The 17446-nt window shown below is 54.1% G+C and overlaps 1 protein-coding gene across 4 annotated transcripts in view; it reads left to right on the top strand.

Annotated features, from left to right (window-relative positions):
• The first annotated feature begins 301 nt into the window (after positions 1 to 301).
• Positions 302 to 17446, top strand: part of ATOH8 (atonal bHLH transcription factor 8) — a 31114-nt gene continuing 13969 nt past the window's right edge. For 3 of the 4 annotated variants that reach the window (XM_016136628.2, XM_016136637.2, XM_036224691.1), the window contains exons 1-2: positions 302 to 1191; positions 8375 to 8566. In XM_016136628.2, coding sequence (XP_015992114.1) covers positions 439 to 1191; positions 8375 to 8566 — 945 coding nt within the window. In that variant the 5' untranslated portion in view covers positions 302 to 438. Of the gene's footprint in view, positions 1192 to 8374; positions 8567 to 9678; positions 10477 to 17446 lie in introns of those variants that run through there. The other variant, XM_016136610.2, reaches the window with a different exon arrangement.

A 17446-nucleotide genomic window follows, 5' to 3' on the forward strand; every position in this document is an offset into this window, starting at 1 on the left:
GCTTCCTGTTTCTTTAAAGGCGCTTGCGGCTCGGGCGGCCCGGCTGGGAGGCGGCGGCGGCGGGAGCTGCCTGCTCTCCCGGCGGCGGCGCTGACTGATCTCGCGAACTGGGCTTCTGTGTAAACTGAGGCTAAACAAACACAGATGGAGCGCAGCGGGCGTGCTCCAGAAATGCTGGCACGGCGGCAGTGACTTCAGATGACACTCTGAGCGCTCCGGGAACGGACTGCCCGGCGGCTTCGCGGAGCCGGCGGCGCAGCTGCCCCGGGAGCGGGGGAGAGAGGGTGGGGGGGCTGGGGGGAGAGCACTGGAGAGCTCGAGCCTCCGAGGTGCTGAGCGCGGCGGAGCCAGGCAGAGCCCGGCGCCGCGTGCAGAGCGAGCGTGGCGGGCGCGCGTCCCGGGCAGCCCCACGCCCCTGCCTCGCGCGCTGCCCGCGCCATGAAGCACATACCGGTTCTCGAGGACGGGCCGTGGAAGACCGTGTGCGTGAAGGAGCTGAACGGCCTCAAGAAGCTCAAGCGGAAAGGCAAGGAGCCGGCGCGGCGCGCGAACGGTTATAAAACTTTCCGATTGGACTTGGAAGCGCCCGAGCACGGCGCCTCCGCCACCAACGGGCTGCGGGACAGGACCCAGCGGCTACAGCCGGTCCCGGCCCCGGCGCCAGCCCCGGTGGCGCCGGCCGCTCCCTCAGGTGGGGCCGCGGACACAGTCGGGGAGCGCGGGGGCGCCCGGGCGCCAGAGGTCTTGGATGCGCGGAAACGCGGCTTTGCCCTGGGCGCAGTGGGGCCGGGACTCCCCACGCCGCCGCCACCACTGCCTCCAGCGCCCCAGAGCCAGGTACCTGGGGGTCCCGAGGTACAGTCTTTCCGTGAACCTGGCCTTCGCCCCCGCATTTTACTGTGTGCACCGCCTGCCCGCCCTTCGCCGTCCGCGCTCCCTGCGCCCCCCGAGACCTCAGTGCGCGCTGCGCCCCCCACGCGCCCGGGGGAAAGTTCCTACTCGTCAATTTCACACGTAATTTACAATAACCACCCGGATTCCTCCGCGTCGCCTAGGAAACGACCAGGCGAAGCTACCGCCGCCTCCTCGGAGATCAAAGCCCTGCAGCAGACCCGGAGGCTCCTGGCGAACGCCCGGGAGCGGACGCGGGTGCACACCATCAGCGCAGCCTTCGAGGCGCTCCGGAAGCAGGTACCGTCTCCCAGCCGCACATCTTGACTGCGCCCGCGGACGATTGCCCGAGTGGGTGGGTGAGTGGCCGGGGTCTTTAGGGAGGATAAGAGTGTGGGTGAAGGGCAAGTTTTCCCTGCCTGGTCATCCCCAGGATCCAAACAGATTTGCGGCCTCCTGGGGTATTGACCTTTGCCACAGAGTTGGTAGGGATCTTAGTTTGCAAAGTAGGGATGACGGTCCCCCCAAGGCATGCCGTGGTCCCTCCCGCCCCTCCCCTCGGGGTGACCCTGCCTGCGCGTCTGACTTCAGCCCTCATAGTTCACTTTTATGGCAGCGAGTATTTGTCAGCCAGAGTCCCTTGAGCGCGGTGGAGAGTGGAGAGGGGGAATGTGGGAATCTGTCTCGGGCGGGGACCGGGGAAGACCCCTTTGGGCATTTGGCCCTTGGGAGGCCTGGAACGCTGCGGAGGGGCCTGAGGTTGCCAGAATGTAAGGGCCCCGCCTTCTCTCTTCAGCCTCTAGCTCCTAGTAGAGAGGTTGCTTCTGGGTTCTGCACCCCTTGCCCTGGCCTCCTTAGGGACCCGGGCTACAGGCCTGCGCCCCCTCCCCAGGGACTCCTCAGGAATTGGCTGGTGAGAGCCTTCCCAGGAGATGCAGTCTACTGCTGCCCTTCACTTTGTGGTGTAGCAGGCGGGTCTGCTAAGGGAACTGTTTAGTTGAGCCTAGTTCTGGGATGGGTCAGCGGCTTCTCAGTTTGGGGCTGGTGGGGGCTGCCCTCGCTGGACAGCGTCGGGGGTGGGGGAACGAGGAAGTATCCATGGTGGGGAGAAGCAGTTTCATAATTCTACTTTAGACCAGATTGAGATTGCCCCGGGGTTCTAGGCTTCTCATTTTCTTAGAGAATGGAGATCTAAGAGGGTAAGTGCCCCCCTATTCCCAAACCACACAGAGTATGGGGAAGGGTAGGGGGTGGATGTGACTGGTTTGAGTAGTCAGGTTCTTCCTTGCTCAGCAGCAGACTTCCTGTGTGACTCCAGGAAAGTTACTCAACCTCTCTGGGCTTTAGCCAACAACAAAACAGGTCAGAAAATGTGACCTCCTCTTTTGATCACACTGTGCTCTTCCTCCTGCAGGTGGGGTAGGCAGTGTGCCTCTGTCCATTCATGAGAAGGGAATTGAAATGCTTGGGGAAAAAAGCCCCTATGACTTTTGAACTAAAGTGTCTTGCTCGATTTGGGTAAGATGTTTGCTCAGTGAGGTGGGGTGGAAGGGTTAAGACTACAGCCATGCTAGTTAGGATCCTGGGCAGGAGGCCCAGTGGAGCATTCAGTCTGCTATTGTGCAGTGGTCTGAGTCTGAATGTCTGGGGAGGACAGCAGCCTGTAGGGTGTCCTGCAGCCCGCCCCCCAGGACGGAAGGATCACGGTCAGAGAGATGCCTGTCCACCTTGCAACTAGGGAGACCCTTCCCAGATTGGGGAGGCTACATACCCAGAGCATCACAGCTGGTGAGTAGTAGGGCAGGGCTGGCACCTAGGACCTTTGACTGCCAGGTTCAGAGGTTCAGAGCTATGTCAGGTGATTGAAGCCTTGTGGGTTTTGCACCGTATACCTCCTTGGCGTGCCATTCACTAGACTCCAGTGTGCTGGTATCTCCTTGGCATTGTGCAGTTGTAGCCTGCATAGCTGTGTGCCACTGTCATTGCAGAGCCTGGCTTTGAATCAATGTTAGCGACTTGCTCCAGTGCCCAGGCTCTTGACAGCTCTGATCCTCAGCCTGTTGAATGTCCTAGAGCTGTCCACCCTTAGCACAGGGCAGCCAGGCAACTTCTGTTTTGTCCATCTTACTACCACGAAGGGATAGTGGGGAGTGGGGCTGCTTAGCCACAGAGGTGCAGGCAGGGGACAGGCCCTCTGTTCTGGAAGGGTGCGTGGCAATGGGGCCAGGGTGGAGGGTATGTGGGGCAGATGGTCAGGCTGAAGCACATGCCACCAGCCCAGCTGCATAGAGCCCTCCCCGCCACCTCATGTGAAGGCCATGTGTGCACAGCTGGGCCTGGCCCATGTGCAGGGCTGCTCTGGGGCCAGGTGGGAGGGGGTCGAAGTGGAAGCCTGGCCTTACTGGGTGGATGAGGGGAGGGGCCAGAGCTGTGGGCTTGGGCTTCTGGCAGAAACTTCTGGCTCACAGACTGTGCTCATCCTTGGGGCATCTGCTGTGCGTGCAGATTTCCTCTCTCCCATGAAAGCACGAAGCCCCTCAGCCTTGATGGAGGAATGGCAGCCTTGCAGGCAGAGGCCCGAGACGGCAGTGAGGGCCCCTCCTCTGCTGCCCCTGGAGTTTTCCAGGGGATCCTCACCAAGGGAGCTCAGGATGGCCCAGGAGGGGCTGTGGGGATGGTACCCCTACCCCTACACCTCCCTCAGTCTCAGATATGTCTATCTTGCCCCCTCATTTCCACAGCTTAGGAGCCTCAGTGCATTGGGCCTGTGGTCGTATATCTGTCGTGCTACCTTCCCTTGTTATAGATGAGATACTTACAGAGAGGTTAATCAAGTGACCAGGATTTGTACCCAGACCTGTCTGGCCCTGGAGCCATGTCTCTTAATTACTAAGACTTAGGTTCTCAGGGTCTAGTCTCCTTGCTGTGTAGAAAGTTGGGATTAAAAAAAATCTATTTAAATAGAACTTGACAAAGATCTTCAGCAGCTCTGCATAGAATGGCTTTGTCTCAAGAAGTCTGTACTCACTGACCCTGGAGATTAGAGAATAGTAATTACAAATGGAATTAAATGCTGAGTTGTGTTTTATGGACAGTGTTGGAGCTCTGTGGTCCAGGGGTCTCTGTGGACTTCCAAGAGGGCATCTGGGGCTGGGTCTGAAGGGCGGCTAGGAGCTGGCACCAAGACCGGTGGGCAGAGGGCTTCCAGGCTTCTCCTGCATTGGCTGGTAGATTCTTGGCTTTGTTTCTCTGTAGCATCTTCCTACATTTGCCACAAATGCATCCCATTCTGAGGTAGCAGGTATTCTGATGCCCTTTTAATTGGCAAGGTAACTGCAGTCCTCTGAGGTAATGCACTGGTCTAAGGTAATGTAGTTGGCCAGGGGTAGAGCCGGGTCCTCAGACTCCTGTGCTGGTGCCCTATTCACGCTTTCCTGCATCCTGGAACCTGGAGAGCATCTAGCTTGGGGTAGGTGGGATGGAATGTTCTGAGGGGTATTTGAAACCTTGTGAAAATCCCCCAATTTTCTCTTCTGAAGCTTAAAAATCTTGTGAAGTGAGCACAAGGCAGGTTCCTTCCCTTTCCTGGAAGTTGGATAGTCCCTCAAGAGTTGGAGTTAAGTAACCCTGCTGCCTTCTTTGACCTGAGTCCTCTGACCAGGGTGAGCAGACGACTGCATGGGCTCTTCTACAGGCAGTGGGGTGGCTGAGCACTGGACCTTGCTGTGGATTCTCAGAGAGGTAATGCACAAAGGCTGGGGTCATATGGGATCAGTCCAGAACTCTTCATCTGCAGCTAAGAAAGGTGGTCTGCCTACCTCCTCACCTTAAGCTGTAGATGCCCATCCAAACCCCAAGCAGTTGCTTCTGGCTAATTGGAAAGAATCTAGCTAAGGTGGGAGTTCAAAACCTAAAAAGTCTCCCACCAGCCGAGAGTCACAGGAAATTTTTACACCCCCACCATCAAATGTTCCATGAAGTAGAAGTGATGCTTTCTACTTCTTGGGATTGTTTAAAGATGAATGTAGGCATTATATTCAAAATACTCAGCCTTCTGCCTGGCTTGGTAGACCACAATAAACAGCAAGGAGTGGCCCGATTCCAGTGTTCCTGCAGGGTGGGCAGGGTGTGTTAGCCTCACTCTCCAGATGAGGAAACCAAGGCTCAGGGATGAAAGGCACTTGCCCAAAGCCACACTGCTGGTAAGTGCCCAGGATTCAGATCAGCTCTTTCCTACTGACCTTGGCCTCCTAGAACTAGAACCTGCCACTGGATTCTCACTTTGCAGTGGATGCCCAGGCCCAGAGTGCCTCTAAGCTGGGCTCTGGGGGCCAAGGCACTGCATCCTGGAGCTTGGGTACCAGGACGACCTGGAATTAGCCAGGTGGGATGAGGAGCACACTCCCCTACACACATAGGGGAGGGGGGGGGAGAAGGAGGAAGAGTCATTTGACCGAAAGTTGTCCCTGGTGTCCTATACGTGGCCACCTCTGGTAGTGGGAGCCCGGAGAGCCCTGTGGACATGTGCCTTCCTTGGGCACCAGACAAACAAGCTTCTTGGTTCCAACCAGGTCTTAGCTGAGTGACCTGGGGCCCAATATGTCACCTCTCTGTTTTCTCATGTGCAGATGGGATAATAATCTTTTTTGGGGGAAAGCTTTAAATGGGATAAAACTACTTGTAAATAGCTACCTTAGTGCCAGATATACAATCGAAGCTCAACAGGTGCTTTTCTTGTTACACCTGGACTTTGATAGAAGCAATGGAACAGTGTGCCCATTTCTAGGGCCTCTACCAGTGGGGTGCTCTCTCCCCGGGGTGCCCTGTCCCAAGACTCTTGGGGACCTTTCTGTCCCACAGACCTGTTTATTTGTTCAGGCTGATAAAGCAGGGTTCTCTGGCCTGCAGTTGGGAACAGGCAAAGTGCATCGTTCTGCTGGCTTTTCTTGGATGAGTTCAGAGCTGCAGCTAGGCTGGGAGTGAGGGGTGGGAAGGGGAAATGCATGGGACTTGGCGGTCTCTCTGTCACCTCCCTGCCCTTCCCTGGGTTTTCTAGCCAGGTAAAGGGCAACTCCTTGGCTGCTGGAGCATTTTAAAAGGTGACAGCAAACCTTGCTTTTGGTGTGGGTGTCTCTCAGGACCCCCAGCAGGTGGGGGATCAGCAGGGCTGTGTCCTCGCTCCACATTTCCTGCTTCTCACCCTCTCTGGAGCTTCTCTTCGGAGATGCACGACATCGACTATACTAAATTTGCTGACTTGTGTCGGGCCTTACTCTGGGCAGTGTATATGTCATCTCACTTAATCCCTACCACACTGTGAAGTCAGTCCTGTTAGCAACATGATGAGGACTCCAAAGCTTAGAAAGATTATGTCACTAGCCCAGGGACTCATAGCAAGGAAGCCTGGAGTTCAACCAAAAGGTATGTATACTTAAGCTCTAGGCCAAATAGCTAAATCTTTGTCCTCAAATGAGGAAAGATCTTTGAATCCACTTCCAAACATTCTGGAGTCACCTGGTGAAGATGGAGGGAAATCATTCATTTTTTCTTTCATTCCCTCATTCAACAAACCCTTTTGAGGTCCTCTTATGAGCAGAACCTATGCTGGGCTCTGCAGACAGGGGCCTTCCCCCACAGCTTACAGGGAGACTGACCATTAAATGAGTCACAATAATCAGGAGTTAAGGACAGATTGGGTGCTACTAGAGCATATCAGGGGCAGCCCCCACCCCCCTCCTTCCCCTAGTCCTGTGATTTAGCGTTGGGGTGGGACAGTCAGATAAAGCTCTCAGACAAAGTGAGTTTAAAGTGAGATCAAAACGGATGTTACATTTAGGGTCCTCATCTGAGGTGACCATTTTGTTCATGCTTTATCTCCAAGGCCTAGAGTAGAGTTTCTTCACTTCAGCACTGCTGAGATTTGGGGCTGGGTAGTTCTTTGTTGTGGAGCATCGGAGGATCCTGTTCATGGTAGGATGTATAGCAGCATTCCTGGCCTCTACCTGCCACAGGCCAGTAGCACCTCCCCACCTGCTCCCACTAGTGACAATCAAGAATGAAGGCCAGAGGGGAGGGAGGCTGAAGGCTGGGAGAAAGGGGTGAAAAGTTAAATACAATGAGTAGTTGATATGTGGTCACGGGGGTGGGGAGCATGGCATAGGGAATGCAATCAGCGGTAATATAATGGCTGGGTATAGAACCAGACAGGTGATAGGGTAATCAGGGGGTCATTTCATACACTATATAAATGTCTAACCAATGTACTGTATATTGAAGTGAATAATAAAATAAAATGCTGAAAAAAAAAGAAGAATGTCTGCAGACATTGTTAACTGTCCCCTGAGGGACAAAATTGTCCCCAGTAAAAAACCATTGGCCTAAAACAGTGCCTGAAGTATGGAGGTGCCCACTAAATAATTGTTAAATGGATGCACCATGGGGGTCCCGCTCTGTAGGATGAAGGTTAATCAGTACCAGATATCGGTGGCAGGGATGGATGCTGTGTACAGATCCTGGAGAGCCAGAGAGAGGAGGAAACCTGGAGCCTTGGTTGCTGAGCGAGTACATTTCAGCCATTTAGATGAAAGATGCCTCATGGCAGCAGTGGCTCTGTATGTTAGCCCCTGTCGGATGGACCTCTGACCTTTCCACATTACAACAAATAACTCTGCTGCAGTCTTCATAGCTTTTTGCTCATGCAGCACAAACATTGGTGGACAATGTTAAAGAATTAGAGGCTCTGTCTCTCACCCAGTACAAATCCCTGAGCAATTAGTGTCTAGTTGGTGATGAATCACTGACAAACATGTCAAGTCTGGTTGGGGCTGTAAATATTTATCATGCACCTGTTTAATACCCAGCAGCATTTCAGGTTCAGAGGCCGTCAAGAAAAAGAGAAAATAAAAAGAAAACCACCAAAAATATGTACCCTTCCAGCTGAGCATTGGCACTTTTCCTTCTGTTATGTTCCCAGAGTCCCTAACTCTGGATGACATAACATCGCTCTTGAGTATGAGTTCTCTGAAGGCAGGAACCACATTATATATGCATCACTGGAACCTCAAGTGCCTAGCACAATAAGCTGCACTGAATGAGTGAATGAATGGAATATCAGAGCTGGAAAAAACATCTTTTCTCTCACATGGAATTCTTCTCATGGAGGGCTGGGGACCAAGCTTTGTCCTGGTGGGACTATACTGTGCTTCCTTCAGACTGACTTGTGGGCACCAACTGAGCCTCAGTTTCTTCCCCTACAAAATAGGAATGTGGATACCTCCCTGAATTTGTGAGTGGATGAGCTGAGATGTGTATGAGGATACAGATAGTGCTTAGAACAGAGAATAAGATACGGGTCTATGGCTTAGATAGGCCATCTCCAATGCCCAGCAGTCCCCTCTCAGGTGGTGCAGATGTCATTGTGAGTGGTTATGCTCAGCACAGAGACCCTGGCCATCCTGATGCCTTCTCACCTCCCCCTACCCAGGTGCCGTGTTACTCATATGGGCAGAAGCTGTCCAAACTGGCCATCCTGAGGATCGCCTGTAACTACATCCTGTCCCTGGCGCGGCTGGCTGACCTCGACTACAGCGCCGACCGCAGCAACCTCAGCTTCTCCGAGTGCGTGCAGCGCTGCACCCGCACCCTGCAGGCCGAGGGACGTGCCAAGAAGCGCAAGGTATGCACCAACCACTCAGGCAGCAGCCTCTGGGGAGGACATGGGAGATGGGGACAGGAACTTGGGGTGCCCCACACTTACCCAGGCTTCCAGAGGGCCAATGAGATCAGCTTCTTGGAGCTTTGCTGGGCTCACCCAGCTTCAGGGCTTTTCACATCCCTGGGAGTATGGACATGGCTTTATTCCTGGTAATGGGGCTGCTAGGGACCTTGGACAGTAACCCAGGGCCTCTGAGCCAGTGTTTGCTTGTCACTGAAATGAGGACGGTTTATCTCCGAAGCTCTTACTGCCTTATGTGCTCTGGTGCTGAATTCCCCACACAGCCCTTGAGAGATATCGGATCAGGGTGAGAGCCTCTGAGTAGGTGACAGTCCAGGAGAGATTTGGGAATGTGACTTGGCTTGTGTGTTACCTGAGTCCATGCATTAAGGCAGGTCATATTCATTCATTCATTCATTCATTCATACATTCATTCATTCTGGAGGCATTCAAGCCCCAACCTGAGTGTATGGTCCCAGTCCCCATGCACCTTGCGGGATGGTCAGAGGACCCTCTTTGTCAGCAGATAAGGGCAGGACAGTGTGGCGAGATGTCCTGGAGGCCTGTACTAGGGGCTGTGGAAGGCCAGGCAGAGGAGGGACAGGTTACCTCTCCTGCCCAAGCGAGTTTGAAAGGGCATTTTAGTGTAAGTAGTGTTTGAACTGGGACCAGTGGGACGGACAACCAAGAGGTGAAGGTCACCAGGCAGGTGAAGCAGGGAATAGCTTCCCAGGCATTGGGAACAGCCTGTACAAAGCCTGGCATATACGTGCAGGAGGAAAGGTGTTGGGCATAACTGTGATTCCCAGATGGCTTGTGCTTCCAGCATTTCCAGCTGGGGGCCAGTACCAGGCAGTGCCGATGGCAACCCTCTGGATCTCTCTTCTCACAGGCTAAAGGGAGAGGGACAGAGGGTGGGACCCAGTCTACATCCAAGGAGAGGGTGGTCAGCTCCCCTGGGCATGGGCATGGGGAGTGTGGGGAGCCAGATGACTGTCACCTACCATTGGTTCCTTCCTTCCTGGCTTGCCCCTCCCCCATCCCTGAAGTTCACCACTCCTTCTTCCCAACAGACCCTCTCGGGGTTCTCCAGGTTTCTCTGGAGCCCCTGGGCCCTGAGCCAGGGAGGCCCTCCGTGGGTTCTCATCAGGGAGGGCTGTGGCATGTCCTCACAGCCAGCTGCTGCCTCCGCTGTGGTAATGGCACATTGCATTCCTGGGAGTGATGAACATGGACCAGTTAGATGAAATCTTCATCAAGTGGGTGAGAGAGGAAGAGCCACTGGCTGCTCACAGGGCGGCTTTCCACTGAAAAGCGACACGAGTAAATTACGGGCGTGATTGATGGCTCCATGCAGTGCTCTGTGACAAAGGAGGTTTGTAAGCTCTCTGTGAACTTCCCCTGGCATTCGGGTGGTACAGAGATATGGACATGCAGAGTGGGCAGGCGCCTTTCTTCCATCTCTGCCCCTCGTTAACCCTCCCCCCAGGTCCTCCCTTCACCTGCCAGACAGGGGCACTGCAGCCCCTGCCTTCCCTTTCTTGATTGGAGCAGACAGTGTCCTGGGTCGCGGAGGAGGCTGATGCCTGGGTGGTGAGAAAGAGGGAAGAGTGGGGTGAAGATGCCCCGTGGAGACAAACTTTTGGCTGCCCCTGAAATCATTTCTAATCTGAGACACTTTAGAGGCCATCTGGTCCAATCTCCCCCCTGTCCGGACTGGGAGACTGAGGCGGAAGATTGTGGTAAAGAGCACCAAACAGCTCTGACTTCAAAGTCCTGGCTCACCTCCTATCAGCTGTGTCGTCTTGGACCCATTCTTAACCTCTTAGAGCTTCAGTTTTCTTGTTAATAAATGGGGATGGTGGAAACCATTGATTTCTAAGGTCCTTTTCAGTCTGACTCTCCAAGAGGACATCTTGCCTCACCTCAGAAGAGCACTGGACAGCTTGCATCCTCATCACCCTCCCGCCAGGCAAGCTGTCCTGGGGTTGCTATCTCCCAAGTGCTGGGCCTGGCCTAAGACAAGAGGTGGGGGGACAGGACAGGGTCCTGGAGCTGCTGAGACCTCTGAAGGCCTCATGGGTCCAGCATTCTGCCCTGACAGGTTGGGGGCTCACAGGACCGCCCTACTCTTGCTGCTGTGCCTTCGTGCATTTCTGTCATCATGCAGGTGGCTGAGTTCTGCGGTGTCCTTAGGGATGGTCTCCAGTGACTTGACCAGTGGACCTGAGTGGGTGATTGGGATAGGCTTCTGTTGTATTAACCAGAACTAAGGGGGATGCTATTTCTAGAGATTCATTCATTCATTCATTCATTCAATGTTTATTGAGCATCTACAGTAAGTTACACACTGGGGAATTCTACACTGAGCACCTGGGCACTGTGATGGGATGTTTGTGGCAGGGCAGGCTTGATCCTCTGTAGTCCCTATAGACAGAGGGGTGTGGGTTTGGGGCTCAGATCAAGCCCCTGTTGACCCTCCCCTGTAGCCACCGAGATCAGCCTGAGGGTTTGGGGAGGAGACAGTGCCAGGCTTACATTCTAATGAGGGAGATAAAAAGTAAAGGAAGGGAGAGACTAGCAAATGGGCCATTGTAAGCGATCGGCTCAAAGAAAGTCCTCAATAAATGACAGCTGGGATGGTGATGATAACCGATGGAATTGATGATGATATGAGATACTCCACCTAAGGACAGCTCCCTCACAGTTAATGTGCCCTGATAGGCTGGACAGTCCTTTTTCAGGGTGCCTCCTTGGAACATTGTGCCCAGGTCCTCTGAGATCCCTTGCAGCTCCGATGAGTTGCCCTGTCCCTCCAGACCTATGTTAAGAATGGGATTTAAAGTGAACCTGGCACACCCCTGAGACTGCAGGCACGATCCTTTTGCCCATCTCAGACCCTTCCTTCTTGGATGGGGGACCTGCCTTCCTTGACTGGTGAGTCTTCCATCTCTGGACCTCACAGGATGTGACTTCGAGGGTTCAGAGCCCCGTTTGGAAGCCCCTGTCGTGCAGAGGCCAGTGTTGGAGGCTGCTCAGCAGAGAGACCGGCGGGAGGAGTGGAAGGGCTCTGGAGAGCTCAGTTCTGACTCTGGCTGCAGCCAGAGATAATGCACATTAAGCAGCTGGCTCTGGGCCACATTTCCATAGCTCCTGTTTTTAAAACAGCAACTCCTGGGAGCTGAGGATGAGGGCAGGGGAGGGGGAAGAGGACAAGCGGTAAAACTATTCTACACCTGGGCTGGGCGGGCCTTGCCAGACCTGCAGAATAGGAAAGGACCAATTTCCCGCAATCTAGTCCACCCCCTTCCAGCAATTTTAAGCCATTGAGCATCATCAACAACAACAACAACAACAACAACAACAACAGCTACTAACTTTGATAGCAAAGTTTAAGCCCTGATGATAAATGGCCAGTAAGTTCCTTGCCTCAAGTTGCTTTCAAGCCCAGGGTTGGGAGTGGGGAGAGATAAGAGAGGTTGTGATACATTCATTGACTTAAGGGCTTGGGGAGAGGCTTGGGCAGCCATTAGGGACCCCAGGGTCATGTGACTAGCCTGCTGGTACAGTCTGGGAAGGCTGGCTCTGCAAGACCAGAGGTTTCTCATGCTGTGGGTGACACGGAGCTAGAGGAGGCATGACGGCCTGTGTAGCTCCCTCCCACCTATGTCTTCTCCTTTCCCTGCTGAGTTCTGAGTCCAAGGGTGGCCTGACTCCTCTTTGGAACAAAGTCTTGAGTGCTGACTTCTGTAGCTTCGTGATGGGGACAAGCTGAGGTGACACATGTGGTTTTGGGCTGGGGGGAGTCAATGGGAGCTAAGAGTGTTCCGTGGGGCCCCTTACTCTCTGGTGGCTAAGCCCAGGCCTCGGATAGGTCCCAGGGGCACTTGCCCTTTCTGCGGACTGTGGAGACTCTGAGTGTGTGAGGCACACTGCTGTAGCTGGATTCATGCCTTCCCCACCCCCACCCCACCCCCTAGTGTAAAGGGTCTCCTGCACCTCCAGAGTGCCCACTGCCCTGGCTCTGTCCCTACCTGCCACTGAGGCCTTTCCAGTCTCTTCTTTTGTAAGGTGAGTTGTCCCTGGAAATGATTTCTAAGGCCCTTTCCAGTGTCCGAGCTGAGGTCGCCTCAGCCTGTTTCTCTGTGTGACTAAATGTGTTACTCTCACTTCCCCTCTGCTCATCACGGGCATGCCACATAGATCCGAATGTCACTCATAGAGACTGTTGAGACCCCAGTGCAATGTGCCCTGAGAATACTGATAACACCTGACATTCTCAGAGCCTGGGTAACGTGCGGGGACATGGTGCTTAGTGCCCTGGCATATCACCTCATTGACTCTTCCTGCCAACCCTGCAAGGTAGGTGCTGGTATTATCCTACTGCACAAATAATGAAGGTAAGGCTGAGGGCCTGAGAAACTGCCAAGACTTACCCAGCCAGGAAGAGGTGCGATGGGGCTTCTGCCACTTCCTGTCCTGCACGCCCGCCCCCCCCCCCCAACCTTCACCACTTCCATGGAAATGCGCTGGGTGAGAGGAGGTTCTGCTTCAAAATCCTCTGGCCAAGTTATTGAGTTAAATACCATTTGCTTTCAAAGCCCACAGAGTCCATCTATGCTGGGAAAAAAGGGAGGTGGTTGGGAAACCACCATCAAATTTCCTTCTAGTCATAAAAATGGATGCAATTTATTTTTTCTGGCATTCCAATTACATAGATGTTTGTCGCCAGCTGTTTGTTCTAACATGGAGCGCTCTCTCAGCTGCCGTTTCTCCTCTCACATTTGACACCCTTAGTCCATAAGTCTGGCGGGGCCTGGGCTGGAGGGATCATTGGCTGGGGAGCCTCACAGGTGAGCTCAGAGCCACACCCCCTCCCTCAGCTGAACGCGGCCCTCTGATGTTTCCCGGGTGGTCCTGAGGCGGGGTACAGGCTGGGGGTGCTGCTTTCCTTTCTCTCATTCTTTTCACCCCACCTCCTCCTCTCTCCTTTTTCAAATTGCTCCCCTCCTGACATGCACTCACAGATTTCACTCTTCCCCCAACATACTGTGTATGAATGAAAACTTGGGGTCCTGGGCATAGTGAACAAGAATAACTACGCATAGTCAGGAAGTCATGAAGACTTGGGAGGCCCCCTAATGCTCTAAGAGATAACCCTTGGCAATGCAGAGACTCTTCAGAACTGTACCGCCCCCGCCACCTTTGGAGCCAAGGTGTCCCCCTGGAAACCCCTGCAGAGGCTCTGTGGCCCTTGGTCCCAGCCTCTGGAGAAAGAGTGTCCGTGTAGGTGGGAGTTAAGTTGAGAGAACACTACAGTTCTTTTAAGTACCCTGCGGTGCTGTCATTTAACTCTAAGGCACACAAAAATGCAACAAGGAGACTCTTGGCAGGACTATGAAGTAGGTGAAATATAGAGAGCTTTGTGGCTGGAGCCCTGCGTTCGAATCCTGGAATGGGCACTTCCTACCTGTGTGACCTTGAGTGTGTTACCTAACCTCTCTGATCCCCAGTTCACTCATCCCTAAAGTGAGAGCCTACATACCGTCCTTGCCAACTTGCTAGAAGGATTAATCAAGGTCTCCTATGAGAAAGGACTGGCATTTTCTTAGTGAGTACCAGAAAGGAAATCTCATGAATTTACCGCTGCAAAGTAACAACTTCATATGGAACACCAAGAAGAAACATCTCAGAAAAGAGCAGTCTCGCCAGGAGGGGGATGAGGGGTGGGGGTGGAGCGGGGCTGAATGGCTGACCAGTCAAAATGCAGGTTAGGGCTAATAGTTCTGAGTGGGGGACTCTTCCCTCTCCAGCACTCAGGGCAAACCCCTACTCCTGCACCCTTAATAGGGGATGAGCATGCAGCCAATCCAGAAATCCCTGGACCTCTAAAGTTCATGGGCTCATACCAACAAACATATATAGCATTGGTTGTACACAGTAATATGTTAATAGACAGATTGCCACCAGCAATCTCACTGACCACATGATGAGTGCCCGCTGTTGCAAGACACCTTATGTATATTACACTAACACCTTCCCGCATAGCACAGAGAGGAAACTGAGGCCAAGAGAGGCACTTGCTCAAAGCCACAGGACTAGAAGTGGTGGAGCTGTTTCAAGCCTATGTCTCTTTGGTTTCAAACTCCTAGTTCTTCAACTCTGAAGCCTGCCAGGCCCTGAAGCTCACCCGCTGCCCACCCAGCAGGGTGGCCTGTGCCTAGAGGCCCCCAGCAAAAGCTGGGTGCAGGGCCTTGCCCAGAGCAACCGCTCTTGTGTAAGCAGCCAGGCTGCCGCACGTGGAGGTTTCATAAAACCGCGGGAAGCCAATAGCCTGCTGGTGGTGGCGCAGGGGGTGGTTTGGGATGGGGTGGGCTAGGGGGTGTCATCAGCCCTGAGCACCCCCAGCAATGTGCCGCCAGCGAGGCCTGACACCGGGTTAAGTCGCCTGGCGGCCTCTGGCTGCAGCTGGGAGTGCGCCTGGTTCCCATTCGGACACTGTGGTTTTGATTAGCTGTTCTCCGAGGCGGGCCTGGTGGTGAGTCCCTGGGAGCTCTGCTGGAACAGAGGGTCCCCCGCCCGCCGCCGCTGTGGCCCCCCCCTCCTGGCAGCCCCAGACTCCAGATGTTCCGAGCTCTCGCTGGGAAGGCCTGCTGGCGCCACGGAGGGCAGAGGGCAGGGAAAGCACGCGAGCTGGAAGCCCAAGCACTCAGTCACCGCAGGCCTTGGCAGCCCGCCCAGCCCTCTGCTGGCACATTCCCCAGCTCTCCCCTGGCCATCTGTTCCCAAAAAACCCTTTCAGAGCCTCATCATCACTCAGGATACAACAGCGCGAGCAGCTGGTTTGGAGGCAGCAGGGAAAACCGTGCAAAAGGTCCTTTGTGAGAGAGGAAATTCGCTTATGAATAACAGGGCTGGACGCCGTAAAAGTTGGCGGCTGGAATTCTTGTTTCTCAGGCGCCGCTGTTTTCTCTTGACTTTTTATCTCTGGTTTTTATTTTGTTCCCCCCTTGTTTTCTTTTAATGTTGTTTCTTCCTCTTCTTAACACCAGTTGTGACTTTTCTTCCTCCTCTAAGGTGCCCAAAGGCCACCTAATTAGTTCCTCTGGGTGCTGCTGGACTTTTTCTTCTCAAAGCTGTTAAAATTGGGGACAGTTGGAAGCGACTGTTTTCGTTAAACCTTGGATGGAGGGGACAGGCGAGAAAGAGGTGCCTGAGAGTGCATGGGGTGGTAGGGCCCAGGCCCGGCAGTGTGTTCAGCAGAACGCCGTAAACTGAGCATAACTATATGAGCAATGTCCACGCAGAGGGAGGGTGCAGGCCGGAGGTGGCATGGAGACCCCCACCAGCTCATCAGAGAGCAACACAGGACACTTCCGGAGAAGAGTGGCATTAATACACATCCCAGGGACCGGGCCCCTCAGCTGATTACAGTATGACATGAAGCCTTTTTAAATAACTGGCCACCGCTACCACCAGAAACTTCTGGGAGATATCTGCCTGGAATCTGGGCACCTCCTGCGAGTAGTCACCGGGTGGCCTGTTGGGGGCCCATGGGGTGCTGAGGCAGGGCTGGCAGCTGGGAGGCCAGCGCTGGAGAGGAAAGAAAGGAGAGGGCAGGTCCTGGCCACCTTCTTCACAACCCACTGGACCTCCGAGTAGGAGCTGGGCGTCAGGCCTGGGGCCGCCATGTGGGGGTGGAGAGAGAGATGCCTTCCAAGTGTCAGGTGGTGGTGATGTGATGTGGGGAGGGGGGGGCGCACAGGTCAGGGACACGAGATTGGGGTTTTCCCCTTTACTTTCTCCGTTCCCTGTACTCCTTTTCTACTGCCTGCCTTCCTCTCCCCCGGCGCTGCCCCTCAGCAGCCCCTTACCCCAGCAGTGGAAAAAGCCTGTCATCCACGCTGCTGTGGGTGGCCAGCTCTTCACAAGTGAGGATTCTTGGTTTTACAGGGTATTTGTGCATTTCATCTGCACCCCACTAAGGCCTCCATACTTCATCCCTCTTGCCCTCCTCTTCCCTCTCCTCCCAGTTTCAGTTGGAGAGACGGCAACTCCAGCAGGACCAAATACTTATGTTTATCACAGTTTCAGGGCCATTAATCTCACCATCTGAAGGGCTTAACATGGGCTGACGAAATCCACCCTCCCCACTGTGGCCTCACTGGGTGGATGTCTGGGTCTAGACTCTGAGTCTCAGCTCTGTGACTGGGTGGCCCTGCTCAAGCATATTATCTGGGAGATACTCAGTCTGCCTCCCAGGTCTATGCAGGGGTCAGTGGCACAAAAGGATGTGAAATTGTTTTGCGAACTCCATCTTTCCTCCAGTGTCTCCTTTCTGAGAAGTTGGTCTTCATGGGGCTGAAGGTAAGGAAGATCTGGGGAAGGAGGAGTGGCCACCAGCCCAGGGCCCTGGTGATGATATGGAGTTTGCCCAGTGACCAGAAATTGTTTCCAGAGGAAAAGAGGGGAGGCAGGAGGATAGAGGTGACCAGGTCTGCCCACTGCCCAGCCTTAATCCCCTGCCCCCAGCACAGTGGGAGGCCTGGATCAGAGGGGCAGCAGCAGGCCCTGGTTCCCCGCTGTCCTTGAGCAGGTCATCCCTTTCTACCTGCCCCAGCAGACCAGAAAGCTGGTTCTAGGGAAAATACAAATCCTTGCCTTTTTTGAGCTCCTAGTACAAATATTTCTAGAAGGCAAAGCGGGAACCATTGCCTCCTTCAAGTCTCTGCACTCTGGCCTGGCCCAGTGTCCAGCCGCTCCCCTGCTCAGTCTGTCCCCACCTGAGCCCCTCCCAGCAGCTCTGCTAAGAGCCAGGTCTGACCACCTCAGTTCTCTACT

Source organism: Rousettus aegyptiacus, unplaced genomic scaffold (assembly GCF_014176215.1).
Source record: "Rousettus aegyptiacus isolate mRouAeg1 unplaced genomic scaffold, mRouAeg1.p scaffold_m13_p_7, whole genome shotgun sequence".
Classification (NCBI taxonomy): domain Eukaryota; kingdom Metazoa; phylum Chordata; class Mammalia; order Chiroptera; family Pteropodidae; genus Rousettus; species Rousettus aegyptiacus.